The 19,244-nt window shown below is 41.8% G+C and overlaps 1 protein-coding gene across 1 annotated transcript in view; it reads right to left on the bottom strand.

The window, feature by feature from the left end:
• Positions 1-19,244, bottom strand: part of si:ch211-26b3.4 (connector enhancer of kinase suppressor of ras 2) — a 116,673-nt gene that overhangs the window by 65,853 nt on the left and 31,576 nt on the right. Inside the window, exons 3-5 of the mRNA XM_055225075.1 lie at positions 9,774-9,976; positions 7,275-7,362; positions 313-354 (exon numbers count right to left, since the gene is read on the bottom strand). Of these exons, the coding sequence (XP_055081050.1) occupies positions 313-354; positions 7,275-7,362; positions 9,774-9,976 (333 nt within the window). The remainder of the gene's footprint in view (positions 1-312; positions 355-7,274; positions 7,363-9,773; positions 9,977-19,244) is intronic.

The raw sequence follows: 19,244 nt of genomic DNA, 5'->3' as shown, positions 1-19,244 counted from the left end.
TTTAGAAAAAAATGCAAATAATTCTGCCTTACAGTTTGGTTTCAGTATTACAGTTGATTATCTATGTTGACTTCAGCAATATTTGTTAGCTAGGCCTATAAAATCCACCAAAATACAGTGAAGTACTTCTTTGTATTACTTTGGATGGATAGGCCCGTGATGTTTACAATGTCTGGCTGTACCTTTGATCTACACCTCATGTACTCCTTGGATTACTGTAATTGTTGTATCATCCTAATCCTGGTTCCTGTTTGCCACGTAAACAGCAAGCATATAGAGATTATGTGTAGAGGTGACAAAAAAGCCACTTACCACATGTAGGATTTTGTTCTCGGTTTCATACACAGTGCAATCCTGCGTGAGAGAGAAGGAAGAGAAGAGACACGACGTCAGGCAGTGGAATACATTTCATCAAACATCCGCCAAAAGCTCAAATAACTCTGGGTTCCAAAAATAAAACTGGAAATGAGAGTTTTCAGAAAGCAGAAATGAAAAAAGTGTCTTTTTTAGCATAAAGGAGTGGGTCTCTTTTTCATCCTATTACAGTATACAGTATCCTTAGTACATTCCAAGTAATAAAGCAGTTTGAATGGGGAAAGGTTTTCACAAAATCCTCCAAATCAAGATGGAACCATCCATCCATCCATCCATTTTCTTCCACTTATCCGGGGCCGGGTGGCGGGGGCAGCAGTCTAAGCTCCCAGACTTCCCTCACCCCGGACACGTCCTGCAGCTCCTCCGGTGGGACCCCAAGGCGTTCCCAGGCCAGCCGAGAGACATAGTCCCTCCAGCGTGTCCTGGGTCTTCCCCGGGGCCTCCTCCCGGTGGGACATGCCCAGAACACCTCCCTAGGGAGGCGTCCAGGAGGCATCCTGAGCAGATGCCCGAGCCACCTCAACTGGTTCCTCTCAACGTGTAGGAGCAGCGGCTCTACTCTAAGCTCCTCCCGTGTGACCGAGCTCCTCACCTTATCCCTAAGGGTGCGCCCGGCCACTCTGCGGAGGAAGTCCATTTCAGCCGCTTGTATCCGTGACCTTGTCCTTTCAGTCATTACCCAGAGCTCATGACCATAGGTGAGGGTAGGAATGTAGATTGACCGGTAAATCGAGAGCTTCGCCTTCCGGCTCAGCTCCTTCTTCACCACAACGGACCGATACAGCGACCGCATCACTGCAGACGCTGCACCGATCCGCCTGTCAATCTCCCGCTCCATCCTTCCCTCACTTGTGAACAAGACCCCGAGATACTTGAACTCCTCCACTTGGGGCAGAGACTCACCACCCACCCGGAGAGAGCAAACCACCTTTTTCCGGTCGAGAACCATGGCCTCGGATTTGGAGGAGCTGATTCTCATCCCAGCCGCTTCACACTCGGCTGCAAACCGCCCCAGTGCCTGTTGCAGGTCCTGGCTCGATGAAGCCATCAGGACAACATCATCTGCAAACAGCAGAGATGAAATCCTGTGGTTCCCAAACCAGACCCCCTCCGGCCCCTGGCTGCGCCTAGAAATTCTGTCCATAAATATAATGAACAGAACCGGTGACAAAGGGCAGCCCTGGCGGAGTCCAACATGCACCGGGAACAGGTCTGACTTATTGCCGGCAATGCGAACACAGCTCCTGCTCCGGTCATACAGGGACCGGACAGGCCTTAGCAAAGAGCCCCTGACCCCATACTCCCAGAGCACCCCCCAAAGGACACCACGAGGGACACGGTCGAATGCCTTCTCCAGATCCACAAAACACATGTGGACTGGTTGGGCATACTCCCATGAGCCCTCGAGGACCCGATGGAGAGTATAGAGCTGGTCCAGTGTTCCAGGACGAAAACCACACTGCTCCTCCTGAATCCGAGGACGACTATCGGTCGGATTCTCCTCTCCAGTACCCTGGAATAGACCTTACCGGGAAGGCTGAGGAGTGTGATTCCCCTGTAATTGGAACACACCCTACGGTCCCCCTTCTTATACAGAGGGACCACCACCCCGGTCTGCCATTCCACAGGTACTGTCCCCGACCGCCACGCGATGTTGCAGAGACGTGTCAGCCAAGACAGCCCCACAACATCTAGAGACTTGAGGTACTCAGGACGGATCTCGTCCACCCCCGGAGCCTTGCCACCGAGGAGCTTGCCAACCACCTCAGTGACTTCAGCCAGGGTGATGGACGAGTCCGCCTCTGGGTCCCCAGTTTCTGCTTCCTCCTTGGAAGACGTGACAGTGGGATTGAGGAGATCCTCAAAGTATTCCTTCCACCGCCCGACAACATCCACAGTCGAGGTCAGCAGCTCTCCACCCACACTGTAAACAGTGTTGGTGAAGCACTGCTTCCCCCTCCTGAGGCGTCGGACGGTTTGCCAGAATCTCTTTGAGGCCGTCCGATAGTCCTCCTCCATGGCCTCCCCGAACTCCTCCCAACCCCGAGTTTTTGCCTCTGTGACTGCCCGAGCCCCTGACCCCATACTCCCAGGGCACGCTTGGCCCGCCGGTACTCATTAGCTGCCTCAGGAGTCCCACAAGCCAACAAGGCTCGATAGGACTCCTTCTACAGCTTGACGGCATCCCTTACTTCCGGTGTCCACCACCGAGTTCAAGGGACTGCCGCCGCGACAAGCACCACAGACCTTACGACCACAGCTACGAGCAGCCGCATCGACAATAGAGGTGGAGAACATGGCCCACTCGGAGTCCATGTCTCCAACCTCCCCCGGGGTCAGGGAGAAGCTCTCCCGGAGGTGGGAGTTGAAGACCCCCCTGACAGAGGGCTCCACCAGACGTTCCCAGCAGACCCTCACAATGCGCTTGGGCATGCCAGGTCTGTCCGGCTTCCTCCTCCGCCAGCGGATCCAACTCACCACCAGGTGGTGATCAGTTGACAGCTCAGCCCCCCTCTTCACTCGAGTGTCCAAGACACGCGGTTGGAGGTCAGATGACACGACAACAAAGTCGATCATCGACCTCCGATCTAGAGTGTCCTGGTGCCACGTGCACCAATGGACACCCTTGTGCTCGAACATGGTGTTCGTTATGGACAAACTGTGACTAGCACAGAAGTCCAATAACAAAACACCGCTCGGGTTCAGATCGGGGAGGCCATTCCTCCCAATCACGCCCCTCCAAGTGTCACTGTTGTTACCCACATGGGCGTTGAAGTCCCCCAGGAGAACAACGGAGTCCCCGGTTGGTGCACTGTCTAGTACCCCTCCCAGGGACTCCAAGAAGGCCGGGTACTCCACACTGCTGCTTGGCCCGTAGGCCGACACAACAGTGAGAGACCTGTCCCCGACCCGAAGGCGCAGGGACGCGACCCTCTTGTTCACCGGAGTGAACCCCAACACGCAGCGGCTGAGCTGTGGGGCAACGAGCAAGCCCACACCAGCTCGCCGCCGCTCCCCGCGGGCAACGCCAGAGAAATGGAGAGTCCAACCCCTCTCAAGAAGTTGGGTTCCAGAGCCCAAGCTGTGCGTGGAGGTGAGGCCGACTATATCTAGCCGGTAACGCTCAACCTCCCGCACAAGCTCAGGCTCCTTTCCCCCCCCAGCGAGGTGACATTCCATGTCCCCAGAGCTAGTCTCCATGTCCGGAGATCCGGTCGTCGAGGTCCCCGCCTTCGACTGCTGCCCAGATCTCTCCGCACCCGCCCCTCATGGCTCCTCTCGCAGGTGGTGAGTCCACGGGAGGACGGCCCCACGTCATTCCTTCGGGCTGGGCCCGGCCGGGCCCCGTGGGGAAAGGCCCGGCCACCAGGCGCTCGCTGCCGAGCACCCACCCCAGGCCTGGCTCCAGGGTGGGGCCCCGGTAACACCAGTCCGGGCGACGTAGCTTGCCTTGTTGTTTGTCTCTTCATGGGGGGCTTCTGAACCGCTCTTAGTCAGACCCGTCTCCCAGGACCTGTTTGCCATGGGTGACCCGATGGAACCATTTACTCAAAACCCATGAATACACAGCTTCCTGCTATAGTCCAGGTTTATACGAAGAGAACTCCTAGTGTAGATATGGTTTAGTCTTGGTTTGAATATATAAATTAGCACTAGATAACACTTGGTTTAGTTATAGTCAGTTTTGGTACTGAACTTGCTTACTGTAACTTGGTTTAGCTCTTGTTACTTGCAACAGTTTAGTCCTGGTTTAGTCCATGTTTAGTCCTGTTCTACTAAAATCCATGTTAGATCCTTGTTTAGACCTGGTAGATTTGGTTTAGTCCATATTTATTCCTGATTTAGATTTAGTGTAAACCTAGATTTGTCCCGGGTCTGCCCCAATTACGAGAGAATGGTGTATATGATTTTATTTTATTTTATTTATTCCACAACTTTTTAAACCACCTCCATACTCTTTTTCTATGTATTTCATTCAATGTTATAATGTAATAGCAGTTTTTTGCAATTACACTAATATAATTTGAACTCGACAGACAAGGCCATGGATTGACCAGCCACAGACCTCTGCTGCCTGGAGCTGCCACATGCCCATGTTATTCACCCGATAGTGGAGAGCTCTTAATCTATTTCTGGGAATGAGGCCCATTGAATACAGCAGATGTGCACGGGAGCAGCTAATTCATTGGTTTGATGCATTTGTGAAGGGAGAGCTGACAGTCCTGACACTACTGCTGCTGCCGCCACTTTTGTTTCCCCCATTACGGACTGGATGATGGGTCATTGTGGATCATTGGTGGCCCCCTTTTTAAGATCTGGGGGTCTTTGATGGAGTGGGTGGGAGTTATCAGCACTAAAACAGGACGCACTCTTGGAACAACTACATACTGGAGCTACAACAGAGTGTGAAAGAGCAGTGATAGCATAAGGCTGTCAATGTATATATAAAATACACATACAGATAATGCAGACATTTGTAAGATAAATAAGTAATCTTCCAAACAATCACTGTCATAATATCATCTGAACACGGGATCAGGATAAGCTACAAAATATGGCCAGTTAATGATAATATAGACCTTAAAATAGGCTGTCTGTGGTGCTAGAAATAAGAAAAAAGTTTTAGAATGAATTAATTTTGCTTGGCTTTTTTGACAAAGCATCCAGTTGCTATGTTTTTTTTATACATTTACATTTTTTTGTAAGGCTGCTTTACTTATGTTGTAAAGTAAATTATTTAATATTGCAAGACTGGGTTGGGGTCCCATTTTGAGTCAATACATTTTTCTCTGCTTGCTCGATGCCATTAGATGTGCTACAAACTGCTTTTAGTCAAGCTATATTGAAAAATGTTCCACTATATTCTATGGAGACAAACCCCAGTCCAGACCAATGGTATTGATGAGCTCAGTCTATATCTCCATGTTACCAAAACAAACTGTGACATCAGTTAGAACAGGCAAAGATGGGGTTTATAACACTGGGTTACAAAAAAAAACATTTTTGAAAGTTGTCTGTGTTTTTTCAACTGAATTAGGACCATTTAGCACCGCTGAATCCAAAAATTATATCCATTTTTCTCAGTCAGGTCAGGTTTTTATGCTAATTTGATTTAGAAAAATCCGATCTTCTGACTAAATTGATTACAATCAATCATTGTGCAAAATTCAGGACATGAACTTCTGTTTTTATGAACCCCTTGAATGCTCAGCAGCAGGGATGTCTCTCTTCAGAGTCCAACAGTAATCAGCCATCATGACTGCATCCCAGCGTCCCTGATACCTGGTCTCCATCTCTTTTATGTCCTAATGGAATCTCTCCACCTGCTCATCACTCAGTGATCCCAGATTCTCAGGAAACCTGAACATTTAGCTCCTTTTGGGAAAAAGGATGTGGAGCATCATCATTAAAACCACACTGGAGGAATCTTTGTCACTGATGTCAGGAACTTCTACAAAGACAGGTACTGGAATTTCATCACAGTTAGCTACAGGACGACGTGCTGATTCACGGTCAGGATACTTGAGGCTGCTTCGGTTCTTTCTGTTGATCCCAGTCACATCAATAGCCCAGAAGTAGCTATTGATGTTGGCTCACTCCAAACCATGGGAATTCCAAACTTCAGACAACTCTTCTTGCCTTTAGTCCACTGACGCAGATACTTGGTGCATGACTTGCATGCAATGTGTGGCGCCCAAGCTTCATCTTGGTCACCAGGTTTAATACCAAAATAAGCATGGTAAGCACGCTTTATGAAACTTGTGACTTGATTCCTGTTAGGAACATTGGTTTATTCACTGCAGATGTAGCAGAATATGTCAGGGTTATTTTTGCAAGATCTTCTAGTTGAAGCCATTTCATTCACTTGTAATATAAAAAAAAACAATTAGTCATAAGTTGGCACATGCAAAATCTTCAGAATTAGTTTATAGCGAGAAATATAACAGAATTTTGCATCATATGACGTGAAAATACTCATACATGTAAACAAAATCGTCCAAAAACAAATATGTAGCTTAGTTCAGAACATTGACCTGATTGAGCAAAACCAATGTGATTTTAGGATTCAGCACATCAAAATTATCCTAAATCAGCTAAAAAATCTTAGACAATAAATTTAGTGTTGACCAGTATAATCAATACTGCATGTTGGGATATCTATTTTCTTTAGACACTCACTGGTTCTGAAAAACAACTAAATCCTTTGAAATATGTTGAAGTGTCACAGACTATAGTTCAGATTGGAGATTAGACCTGCGACCACATCAGGGCTCAGACTACAGTCCAAGACCACAGTCCAGATCATAATCTTGACTAGTCTAGACCAGAAACCAGACCAGAATCTAGACCAGACTAGAGTCCAAACCATAATCTTCTAGAACATAATCTAGACCAGACTAGGATCTAGACCAGACCAGAATCTAGACCAGGATCTAGAACAGACCAGAGAGCAGACCAGGATCTAGACCAGATCAGAGTCCAAAACAGAATCAAGATCAGACCAGAGACCAGACTAGACTAAAGTCAAAGACCAGATCAGAGTCAAAACTAATTGGACTAATTTCTAACTAAGCCTAGACCAGGACTTAACCATGACTAGAACAGAGCCAAACCAAGTCTACATTGGAGCCAAACTGGGCACAAACCAGGACCAAAAAAGAACTGTGAAGAGACCCTTAGTTCAAAGTCCAGACCAAAGTCTAGACCATCTGAGTCTACCTATATAGAGATGAGGATTGCAGGAGAAAGCAGGAAAAAAACATTTGATGATTGTAAGATAAAACATACATACGTATTTTGTCAACATGTACAGAGGATTTTTTAAAATGTTTAAAATTCTACATTTACCATAACATTATTTCACTCAGTGTTTACTAAACTGAAGATGTGATACTCACTTGCTGTACAATGGTGGTTAATTCTAGACAAAGCTGCACAATGTTGTTCTTCAGTATTGAGTACTCGGTCACACTGGCAAATGGAGACCTGCAATAACAAATAAATCAGAAAAATAAGTTTAAAATAATCCAGTTTCAGATATGCTGTTAGACTAAAAGTATTTATTTATTTATTTTTTTACACAGGGACAAAAAGTGAATCACAGCCCAATTTGACAAAGATAAAAGCAGACATACTATTGTGCACTGAACTGTGAGTAACCCATGTACCCAACCTAACCGTGTGTGAACTAGACAACAATAAAAATGCTATCACTGTCACTCAACATTAATTTTATTAAAAGGGGGTATTAATATAATTTGTATATACATGGGAAAGGCCAAAATATCTGTAAAGATTTTGTAACTTTAAAGATGCTCTATGTAACATTTTTCCGGTTGAAGGTCTGCCATGGGGATGTTATTGCTGCAATGCCTGGAATGCTTCACATAATAGCATTAAACCAGGGGTGTCCAAACTATGGCCAAATGCGACCCTCAGACCAATTTTTATTGGCCCTCAGGCCTTTAGTTTAACTGGCCCGATTGAACATGATCAGTACTTTTTACTGCAAATTTGAGTAATTCTACCAATATAACCTAAAAAACATCACATTGCATTGTCATACAGACCTAATATTAACATTTCAAGTCTTATTTAAAGTATGTGACACCACATAGCAGGTGACACCACCAGGCCAGGTTACAGGTCAGATTTGTGTAGAGAAGTGTTTTCCCTGTGTAACATTCCAGACAGAATAGTTACTAGCCAGCAGACCCCTCAGTAGTTACATATAGCACCTTCAAAGTAGTCATATTTTATCATAATTTGTGTAGATTTGGTAGCATATGTCTGGAGACACAACACATTTTTAGTATACTTTTTCAAAATATAACCTTACTCTATCAGCACATTCTTTTACAATCTCTAGGTCCAAAATAGTTAACCATAAAAAGCAGATAAAAATACAGTGGACATTAGACTAACCCATTAAGGCCACAGAAAATTGCCTTTATCACATTTCTAAGACCAGTTCTCACTTCAGTAGCGCTCTTGCTAATAGTGTAAAAGTTATTATTTCAAACAGCCACAGACTTTCAGCTTCTCTTCCAATTTGCTTTTATTACACTTAGACATGTGGCCCAAAATCCTATTCCCACCAAAGTGAATGAGTACGAGCAGTGCATATAATAAAAAGCCTGTCTGTGTAGCGGATTACATTTGTTATATTAAGGCTTTATTTTGTTTTGGCCTGTAAAGCGTGATTTAGTGCGACTGCTGTAAGAGAGACCAGTAAAAGCCATTTGTTGTTACTCTTAAAACCCTGATAGAGACGAGCAACAATATTTAATTCAGTGTTGAAACCGCTGCACAATATTTAAGTGCTGCACTGTTTTATCGCATGTATGTAACTTTCTGTTCCATCAGCAGATCTAAATGTGGAACAGTTTTTAAGTTTAATTTTGTATAGACAGTTAGACAGTCCTCTGAGAGTATGACATTTGGTCCATTAGGTAGAAAGATTGCTGTGTAATTCCAGCCTACAAATAGACCTGTCACTATAACAAAATTTGAAGCATGATATATCACCGCAGTGAAATATTGCGATAAATGATAATATTGAAACTACTTTATGCCACTAATTAAGATTTAAATAATGCAAGATAACCCCAGTAAAAATGTTAAATAGACTGTTACATTAAAAGACACAAGCTGCAACAGATAAATCTACCACTAATTAGCCATAAAACGAATTCCACTCCTCCACTGCTCAAATCTTTTCATAACAAAAATACTCAAAATCTTCAACATATATTGTCCCAGCTTTCATATATTAAACAATACTGAAGTCAATATAGTAATTATCATGACCTACAAATGCATAACATATTCTTTAATACAACAACCTGCATCAGTGTCGTAGGTTCAAATTCCTACAGTGTTTGTAGGTTCAGATTCCAAATATTTGTCAAATATATTTCCAAATTCCTGTTCAATAAAAAAAAATATACAACTGTATTGTAAATTTAAAAGTTATCAGATAAGTAACTTACTCAAAATATAATTCTACATATAGATGTTGCTCAACTTCAAATAATGGATTTAAGTGAAACAAACTATACTTGTTTCAAATATTAATTGGATATTTGGCCTGCCAAAACAGCAGTCAGTGTATCACTAAATATTAACCTTCTGCTAATGCAAAACTGTATAATTATATGTAATTATAGTGGTATCAGATCTGCAAATAACTGTTGCCCTTATGTTTGCTAGTTTGAGTCATTACCTGCTTGAATTATTTGTCAACTGGTCAAAAGGGTTTAATGAAAATCTATTATTAGTTAACTCCAATGAACAACCCAAAGGTGTGAATTGTTCTACTGTACTGCAGCACGGCTAAGACAATCCAACAATTAAACACTAAACCAGGAAAGAGGACTGTCTCCCAGTTTGTGTACCTGTCAAGCCATGCCAGCAGGTTTTTGGCTGCCCCGATGAGGTCTACCACAGAGGTGAGAAAGTCGTTGGGTAATCGCCTGGATGCCCTCCCGTCATAGTGCCCGCCCCTCCGCCGCCCCAGGATGAAGTTCTGCAGGTTTTTGGCTGAGGCGTTCAATTTGTGTGACAAGGTACGAAGGTTCTCAGTTTCCAGGCCGTAATTCTGTAAAAGACACAGAGGAATATGTGTTAATGAATGAGCTTAGTGTTAATATGTAGGCAAGACAAACACTGATACATTCCATATATATATATATATATATATATATATATATATATATATATATATATATATATATATATATATATATATATATATATATATATATATATTCATGAAGACAAACAAGTTACAAGTTAATAAGAATGTATGTTTTTTTAGGGTACTTTTGATCAAGAAAAATGTCTAGCGATGCTGTGGGACATTCCAAGCAAAGCAATATCTCCATGGAGACAAGCAGTTGACAAACCCATTAGCAACCTAACCTTGAATTTGTTGACTTTTAATCTTTCCTGTGAAAATTACATTCAATTATTTCAATCTATTTATTTTTTTCTTTTTTATTTGCCATAAAATGTAAATGGATAATGTGTGTTTTACTATGAAGATTGAAGGAACCAGATGTATTTTTAGACAAAGCTGTTCACATTAATTCTAGTTTTATGCCCTATTAATTATCTCTGTGTCTGTGCACCTTCCTTAACAACGATATTACATCTTATTTCATCACCACAGGCTTTGATGTCAGGTTGCAAATCTTGAGATGACGTCTATTTCCCAAACGTGTAGCTTCAAACCATGGCTGTGATTCACTTCAACTCTTATTGATAGGTATCCCTCCTATTGATAGATAGATAGATAGATAGATGGACGGACAGACGGATTGATAGACGGACAGATGGACGGATTGATAGACAGACAGACAGACGGATTGATAGACAGATTTTGATTTTGAAACCAAATATTTCAAACACATTAGTGATTGAAGTGTGCCCAAACTAGGGTTGTCAACATACAAAAATTTCAGACTTGATTTTGATACTAAGAAAAAGGCTTAATACTGGATACAGATTTTAATACCACAATGATAATATAATAATTTGTTATAGTCAACAGAATGATATTTTCAGCACAAAATAAATTGTACTTTCTTTGATAATACAGGTCTTCATCGAGACTATTGCAACATGTTTTCAGTATTTTTTTTTACATAAGGTAGATAACATCAAAAATGATATCCTTACACTTCTGGCTCTACAAATAGTAAAACAGCAAACAGACCTACGAGGGAGGTTGTTCACATTCTACTGATATTGTTTTTTTGTATTTTATTAAATTTTTTTCCACTAATTACACAAGTCCCTTAGTTAACCTTACTTAATACACCTGTCCTTTGCATATAGCCAAAAACATCCATATTTAAATGTATGCAAAACTATAAAAACTATACATGCGCAACAATGATGCTGTCCACTATATCTCCCTCTCCCCAAAACAGCCACCATCAGCTTGAGCACTCAGATGCGGTTGAGTGGGCCTGTTCTCCACTGTGTGACCCTTTTAATGGCCACACCCCTAGAGGGACACATAGTGAAGCTTGTCCCGGGACACCTCCAGTATGTCTGCCCTGTCAGCCAACTGACAACAAGATATCAACCTCAAGAAATACAAATTTGAATCGTTGCATGAGGAAATGACAAATATTCTGGTAATATAGGTCCTGATAAGCCAGTACTTAGAACCTCTACAAACACTCTGTAATGCATGTGAAATTTTGTAATTGTTCACTTGCTAATATTTCTTGTCTAATACATTTATCTATACCATACAGATAGCTTATTTTTAGTCTATGTGATTTTAATGTGTTGTATTAGGGTAATTACATTTACAGCTTATTTATGCATTTATTTGTGTGAGTTGTAGTCATTTTGTTAATATAATACTAAAATTTCCCTTACAGCATGTAAAATAGGCAATTTACAATGGTATCTTATAAGAATGTGCACAAGAGCAAGAGCAATTAGAAAAAATAAATTACCAACAGACAAAAATCAAACTTCAGGTCAGGATTCTTTATATGTATATATTCTAGCTAGCATCTCTAGATCTATGTATGCTGATATGCTCCAGTCACGACCGACTAAAAAGAGTTTCACAGTGACAGTGGGTGGAGACAATCAGTGCTGGAATGAGACCTAAAGAGGCAGAACAAGCTACAGTGGAGAGGAGAGAAAAAGACAGAGGGAGAGGGGGAAGGAGGGAGAGGGGGAAGGAGAGAGAGAGAGGGAGAGAGAGAGAGAAAGAGAAAGAATGAGACAGAGAGACAGAGAGAAAGAGAGAAAGGGAGGGAGAAAAGAGGGGTAGAGAGCTATACATCCTTGGGAAAACTGGGTCATGCACATGCTATGATCTGTATACTCTGGTGTATTTTGCTGTAAATGTCAGTGAACACGCAACACATTTGATTGGTGAAATCTGAGCTTTAGTTCTCTGCTAATAATCTGTTGTGAACTCGTTAGAATTTAATAAAGCATTGTGTGAGTGGAGACTTGAAATGGCAGTAATATCAATACAGTAATTTCATTATGAGATTTACAGAGAAAAGATATGCATGTGTAACCAAAGTTTATGTAGAACAAGGGAGAGGTATTTTTCGAACATTACTGGAAGTTGCAGTAACAACTCTCATGTCCTGTTTGCAACAGTAAACAGATTAACAAACCCTCCAGCACCATTGCTGTTAGAACGCATTTCCACATCTAAGTGAAACGAGTTTGCAATATTCTTTAATGACAAGGTTCAGGGCATTAAAAATGCCATAAATTCCACAACGCAAATAGCAAATCTGCAGCCACATATACACTTAGAACTGAATCACTCTGCACCTGTAACTGGCAAAACTGTTCAAGAGTTTGCAATCACCACTAATTAACATATCACTTCAATCTGAAACATCCCCAAAATCTTTGAAAACTGCAGTTATCAAACCTCTCCTAAAGAAGATCAGTCTTGATGCCATAGTACTGAACAATTATCTACCTATCTCAAATCTGCCTTTTTAGGCAAAGTCCTTGAAAAAGTAGTTTACCTTTAAGCTTACTAACTTTCTCCAAATGAACAACTTTGATGTTTTCCTGTCAGGTTTTAGACCCCACCACAGCACTGAGACTTCTTATCAAGGTGACAAATCTGCCTGAACACTGATGCAGGCAAAGTCTCAGTTCTGATCCAGTTAGATCTGAGTGTTGCCTTTGACACTGTTGTTCAGAGGATCCTCTCAGAGACTAGAGGACAGGGTGGACATCTCTGGTACTGCACTAAACTGGTTCAAGTCATATCTAGAAGACAGGGAGTACTTGGTTGAATTGAAAACTGTGTCTCAAGGGTCAATCCTAGGACCCCTTTTGTTCAATCTCTACATGCTGCCGTTAGGCTAGTTAATACACAGCAATAATGTGTCCTACCACAACTATGCAGACGACACTCAGATCTATCTCTCACTGGCAGCAGGTGAATATGGACCAGTGGATTCACTCTGCCACTGCATCCAACAGATCAGTGTGTGGATGTAAAACAGCTTTCTCCAACTGAAATCAGACAAGACTGAAGTCATAGTCTTTCACCCACAAAAACAAAGAGAAAGTGTCAGCAGTCACCTCCAGTCTCTCTCTCTCTAAAGCCTTCAAATCAAGCTTGAAATCTAGGGGCAATAATAGACTCATACTTGAACATTAACAGCCTTATCAAATTAATAACATGTGCAGCTTTTTCCCATATAAAAAATTTAACAAATACTAAGACATACTGTCTGAATCAGACTTGGAGAGACGTATCAATGTGTTTGTCTCCAGTAGGTCGGACTACTGTAACAGTCTGCTCACTGGCCTCTCCAAATGAGCAGTAGGACAGCTGCAATACATCCAGAACGCTGCTGCTCAGGTCCTGGCTAGAACCAGCAAGAGCAAGCACATAAGTCTTGTGCTCAGGTCTCCACACTGGCTTCCTGTGGCTTAGAGAATAGACTTTAAAGCAGCTCTGCCTGTGTACAAGTTCATCTCCGACATGATGAACCATCTTGTACTCAGAGGTCCTTGGGGATCGGCCTCCTGCTGGTACCCAGAGTCAGGCCTAACATGGGGAATCAGTGTTTCAGTTTTATGCAGCTAAAAGCTGGAAGAGCCTCCTTGAAGATGGGAGACAGGTCTCTACTCTGACAATGTTTAAATCCAGCTCAAAATGGTTCTGTTTAGTTGTGCATATGACTGAAAGGTTTTTACCCTGCACTCTTCTCTTTTAATGTTGCTTTTATGATGATTATTTATGGTTTGATTTATTTGCATGGCAATTTTAATGTCTTTCTTATTCTGTAAAACATTTTCAATTACTCTGTGTACGAATTGTGCTATGCAAATAAACTTGCTTTGACTTGTCATATTATACAATGTAGACAGTACAAATCTACATGTTTCCATGTGAAGTATTATTACTATAAATCTCATAACCTCAAGACTCAAACTGGGGATGTATTGGTTTGGGGATAAATGCTACAAATTGGACCACAAATCTTATATATTTTGCATATGCAGTTCCAGTTTCCTCTTACATTTTTTGTTGTAAATATCTTTGTGTACACAAAATAATACCCCATTAGACAAGCCTTTATACAAAAACGCATGCATGTTTCTCTATGGGGAATATGTCTTTTCTATAGGGCTAACTACATGTGTACACAGACCACATAGCTTTGTCAAATCAATACAGTAAGAGGGCTATGTCATTAAAACAAACCCCTTCCAACCAAATCTTTTTTTTTCTCATCGATTCGGTTGCCATGGCAGCCTTGACTGAAGTAGCCTCTTCTCAGTATTTCCACCTCTATCCTCACACTCGGCCATGTATAATTGAATGCTATAGCTAAGAAGAAGCCATCCATTTACCTTTCCTCTATTTGTTGTGTTGGTTTACATTATGCAACAAAGCCTTGTATCCAAATGAGTATATCTAACAGCTGCTAATCAAGTCATATTGATTTTGCACTTCAAAAATGTTTGTAGTTTTTGATTTACTCAAGTCTGTTTTACATGGTGTTCTAACCTGATGACTACAAATATATGCAAGCCAGTGTTATCTGGTGTCAGTGTTGTAGAGCAGTAGTACTATATTTAAAATGTTGCCTTTTATAGAATTTATGAAGTTATTTTAGATGGCTTATACTGGCTTCTCTGGCACATTTCCTGCAGGATTAATAAAGAGATATCTAATCATATGTAAGTAGTTGCTGGTTATTAAGTATAGTTTGGTGATTTTTGAGGTCATATTTATAGATTTATTTTTAAAACAATCACTATTTTTATGTATTTTTCCATAGTACTTGTGCTGACTTGGAGACATACACATCCAGACAACCATGCAACTTCCAAGGTTAAGATAACACACAGATTTTTACATGTTATACAGTATGTTTGAAATGTTTGGGATTAATATAATTTTAGCAACAAATTGCTAATTTTTAAAATTTTTAAAATTACTAACATTTTGTGTGAATATGAAGCAATATGCTGACGAACGATATTATTGAAACTAATAAAATACCACTGGCACAATAACCAATGAAGCAGGATTTCCCCCCAAAACATATTCTAAATGCACAGCATTGTTTAAAAAAAACCCAAAAAAAACCCAAAAAGCATTTTAATCTATAATGAGTCTTAGCAGTCATTCACACAGGGTTCTACTGTTCTACAGTTTCTTCTACAAAAAATATTCTCGCCATCCATCCATCCATCCGTTTTCTTCCGCTTATCCGGGGCTGGGTCACGGGGGCAGCAGTCTAAGCAGGGACTCCCAGACTTCCCTCACCCCGGACACGTCCTCCAGCTCCTCCGGTGGGACCCCAAGGCGTTCCCAGGCCAGCCGAGAGACATAGTCCCTCCAGCGTGTCCTGGGTCTTCCCCGGGGCCTCCTCCCGGGGGGACATGCCCAGAACACCTCCCTAGGGAGGCGTCCAGGAGGCTCATGACCATAGGTGAGGGTAGGAACGTAGATTGACCGGTAAATCGAGAGCTTTGCCTTTGGGCTCAGCTCCTTCTTTACCACAACGGACCGATACAGCGACCGCATCACTGCAGACGCTGCACCGATCCGCCTGTCAATCTCACGCTCCATCCTTCCCTCACTCGTAAACAAGACCCCGAGATACTTGAACTCCTCCACTTGAGGCAGAGACTCACCACCCACCTTTTTCCGGTCGAGAACCATGGCCTCGGATTTGGAGGAGCTGATTCTCATCCCAGCCAGTGGACTGGTTGGGCAAACTCCCATGAACCCTCAAGGACCCGATGGAGAGTATAGAGCTGGTCCAGTGTTCCGCGACCAGGACGAAAACCACACTGCTCCTCCTGAATCCGAGGTTCGACTATCGGTCGGATTCTCCTCTCCAGTACCCTCGAATAGACCTTACCGGGAAGGCTGAGGAGTGCGATTCCCCTGTAATTGGAACACACCCTCCGGTCCCCCTTCTTATACAGAGGGACCACCACCCCGGTCAGCCATTCCAGTGGTACTGTCCCCGACCGCCACGCGATGTTGCAGAGACGTGTCAGCCAAGACAGCCCCACAACATCCATAGACTTGAGGTACTCGGGACGGATCTCGTCCACCCCCGGGGGCTTGCCACCGAGGAGCTTGCCAACCACCTCAGTGACTTCAGCCAGGGTGATGGACGAGTCCGCCTCCGGGTCCCCAGCCTCTGCTTCCTCCTCGGAAGACGTGACAGTGGGATTGAGGAGATCCTCAAAGTATTCCTTCCACCGCCCGACAACATCCCCAGTCGAGGTCAGCAGCTCTCCACCCACAGTGTAAACAGTGTTGGTGAAGCACTGCTTCACCAACACTGGGGGGAGGGGGATATTCTCACCACGACACGTCAAGATAGTATTTATCATGAAAGACCTAGCAACAAAGTCTGTTTCTTTGTTCCAGTTGCCGTTTCTACAATTAACTTAAAGGTGCACTATGTGTATTTTCTAGTAGGGAGTCCTTCACCTAATGTAACCTGTAATTTATTTGCCTGGAATGTTGCACAGCATGGAGTAAACATATATTCATATTTCACTGCCCAAAAAAATGTTTAATGCTCAAAAAGTACTTGTTTTGGTGGATTCACCTGCTAGTTTCCATAGAGATTGCTAAGTTTTATGCCATTTTGTTGAACATTCCAGGCAAAAGTCTCGCAAACTAGACGTGAACAATCGTGCATTCATAGGTGCATAAAGATGTGCTGTAACTTACTGTAAGACGCAAGTGATAGGTGAGTCAAAATTTAAAAAGCAAAAGTCTTTGCCATCTTTGCTAATAATCTCCCACAATGACATTACCCAAATCAATATGTTTTAACGTACAGTTTTATAGCCATCAATCACAGCTGCTTGTAACTCTGCCCATAAAATCAACACATGCAACTCAATACAGAATTTATTCAATAACGCAAGTATCACAATAGCAAAAAGGCAAGCAAACATAACCTTTTAACGTCAAGCCTTTAGCATGCTTTGGGCATATCCTTTAAATGTCTTTTGTAACCAAACAAATTATTATATTATTATTATTTGTTTTCAGTAATTCAAACACAATCTTTGAATGTAATCTACACAGTTATTTCAACACAACATAAACGTCTGCCACGAATATCTACATGATCTACTAAGACCTCAGTAGACAATTTATTTCCATACAGGGCTGCACAATTTGGGGAAAACTATCTAATTGAGATTTTTTTTTTCTGATAAGAATTGCAATTGTGATTAGATTAGTGATGATTTAATAATAGGATTCTGTTCAATGTTAACATTTTAAATCTGCGATTCTTGTACAAACTAATCAGAGAATCACATTTTCAGAATATGTTTGGACAGATCTAAATTTGTTATTGTGTAATTTTGTTATTGTGTTTGTGGAGGAAATTATGGTATTTCCTGATCGTGTCCATTCAAATTGCGATTTTGATTTCCCTAAAAAGTATAGAAACATAACCTTAACTGTACCCAGGCATAAAGCAGGCCCATTTACAGGGACAACAGCAGCACAGTCAGCAGCACATGAAACCTGCATTGATCTTTGGGCACATAGACTTACTGCAGAAACATGAGGAGCTGTAACAGAGGAGAGAGGGACCAGTCTCTGTTCACAACATAGAGAAGTGCTGACCTGAGTTATTTTACCTTATATTCAGCAGCACACAGATGGCTCTTTGAAACATGCACAGGATCAGTGGTGAAGGGGTCAGTTTGGCCTTACTGTAATGCCCTGTATTTAGGGATAATCTAATGTGTAGTTAGAGAGAGTGATATTGATAGGCACTGCTCTGTCTGAAGTGCTGTTACTCAAGTTAGACTTTAATCTGAACTTTGTTTTAACACAATCTGAATGTAAAGTTAATTGCAACTGCAACAGGCGAGTTGATTTGCTTCCCTAGTATTTATGTCACAAGCTAGCATTAGGCAACTGACCAAAATTAGCCTTTTTCTATTAGTCACGGTCACCTGTTTTGTTTAAAAATCACTGAAACAATCGAACTCTGTGGAGACAAAAAAAAATAAAATCATTATAATTCAGCACTGTGGAGGGGCAAACCTGGTCACAGTAAAAATGCATATAATCAAACACCTGCACACCATACTGTGTAACATGGAACTAACCCTAACTCCCATCCAAATTGGTAGATCAGATCACCGTTCAGTTTTATATCTCCACGTTGCCCTCCTCTAATGAGTCAGCTGTTTGTCTCACATGTAACATAATTAGTTCGTCTTTATTTCAAGCTATAGTTATGACATCTAAATTGCAAACAGTTAGTAATCAACACTATGTTTTAAATGTCACTTTAGAATAATATAAAAATGTGAGAATAGATAATAATAACATAGCATTTTAAATAAATTATTTTCTCAAGTCCCAGAAGGGCTTTAACTCACCTTTGTATTATTGTATGGCATGTGAAAAGGCCTTTTGCCACATTTGACTTGGAGCAAGACATTTCAAATCTTAATAGTGTATATATTTTTGTCCCACATATAGCCAAATCCTCACAGCACCAGCTAGATTCAAGAGTTAAATATTACTTAGTACTCCCTGGGAAACATTTTTTAGTAGGTATCTTACAATTTATGCCTTGGCATTATAAAACTGAATACCTTTACCTACAAATGTCAGTGATTTCTCCATAAAAATGATAATACCACTCCTGCCTTGACACAGCCCACATATTCCTCTTCTCTGATGTTCTTAATAAGCTTAAATCGTAAAGTTCAGCCGGGGCGAAGTTATCCAAAAAAAAGTCTTCCTCTCTCCATGGTTATCTCTTCAATCAAGTTTAAGTTTTAGCCTATGTGTATAGTGTGTGCCTGGTCCATGGTTCAGGAAACTATCTATA

This window comes from Periophthalmus magnuspinnatus, chromosome 10, assembly GCF_009829125.3.
Source record: "Periophthalmus magnuspinnatus isolate fPerMag1 chromosome 10, fPerMag1.2.pri, whole genome shotgun sequence".
Lineage (NCBI taxonomy): Eukaryota > Metazoa > Chordata > Actinopteri > Gobiiformes > Gobiidae > Periophthalmus > Periophthalmus magnuspinnatus.
Note: the sequence above shows the minus strand (reverse complement) of the source record. Positions and strands in the feature narration are given on the sequence as shown.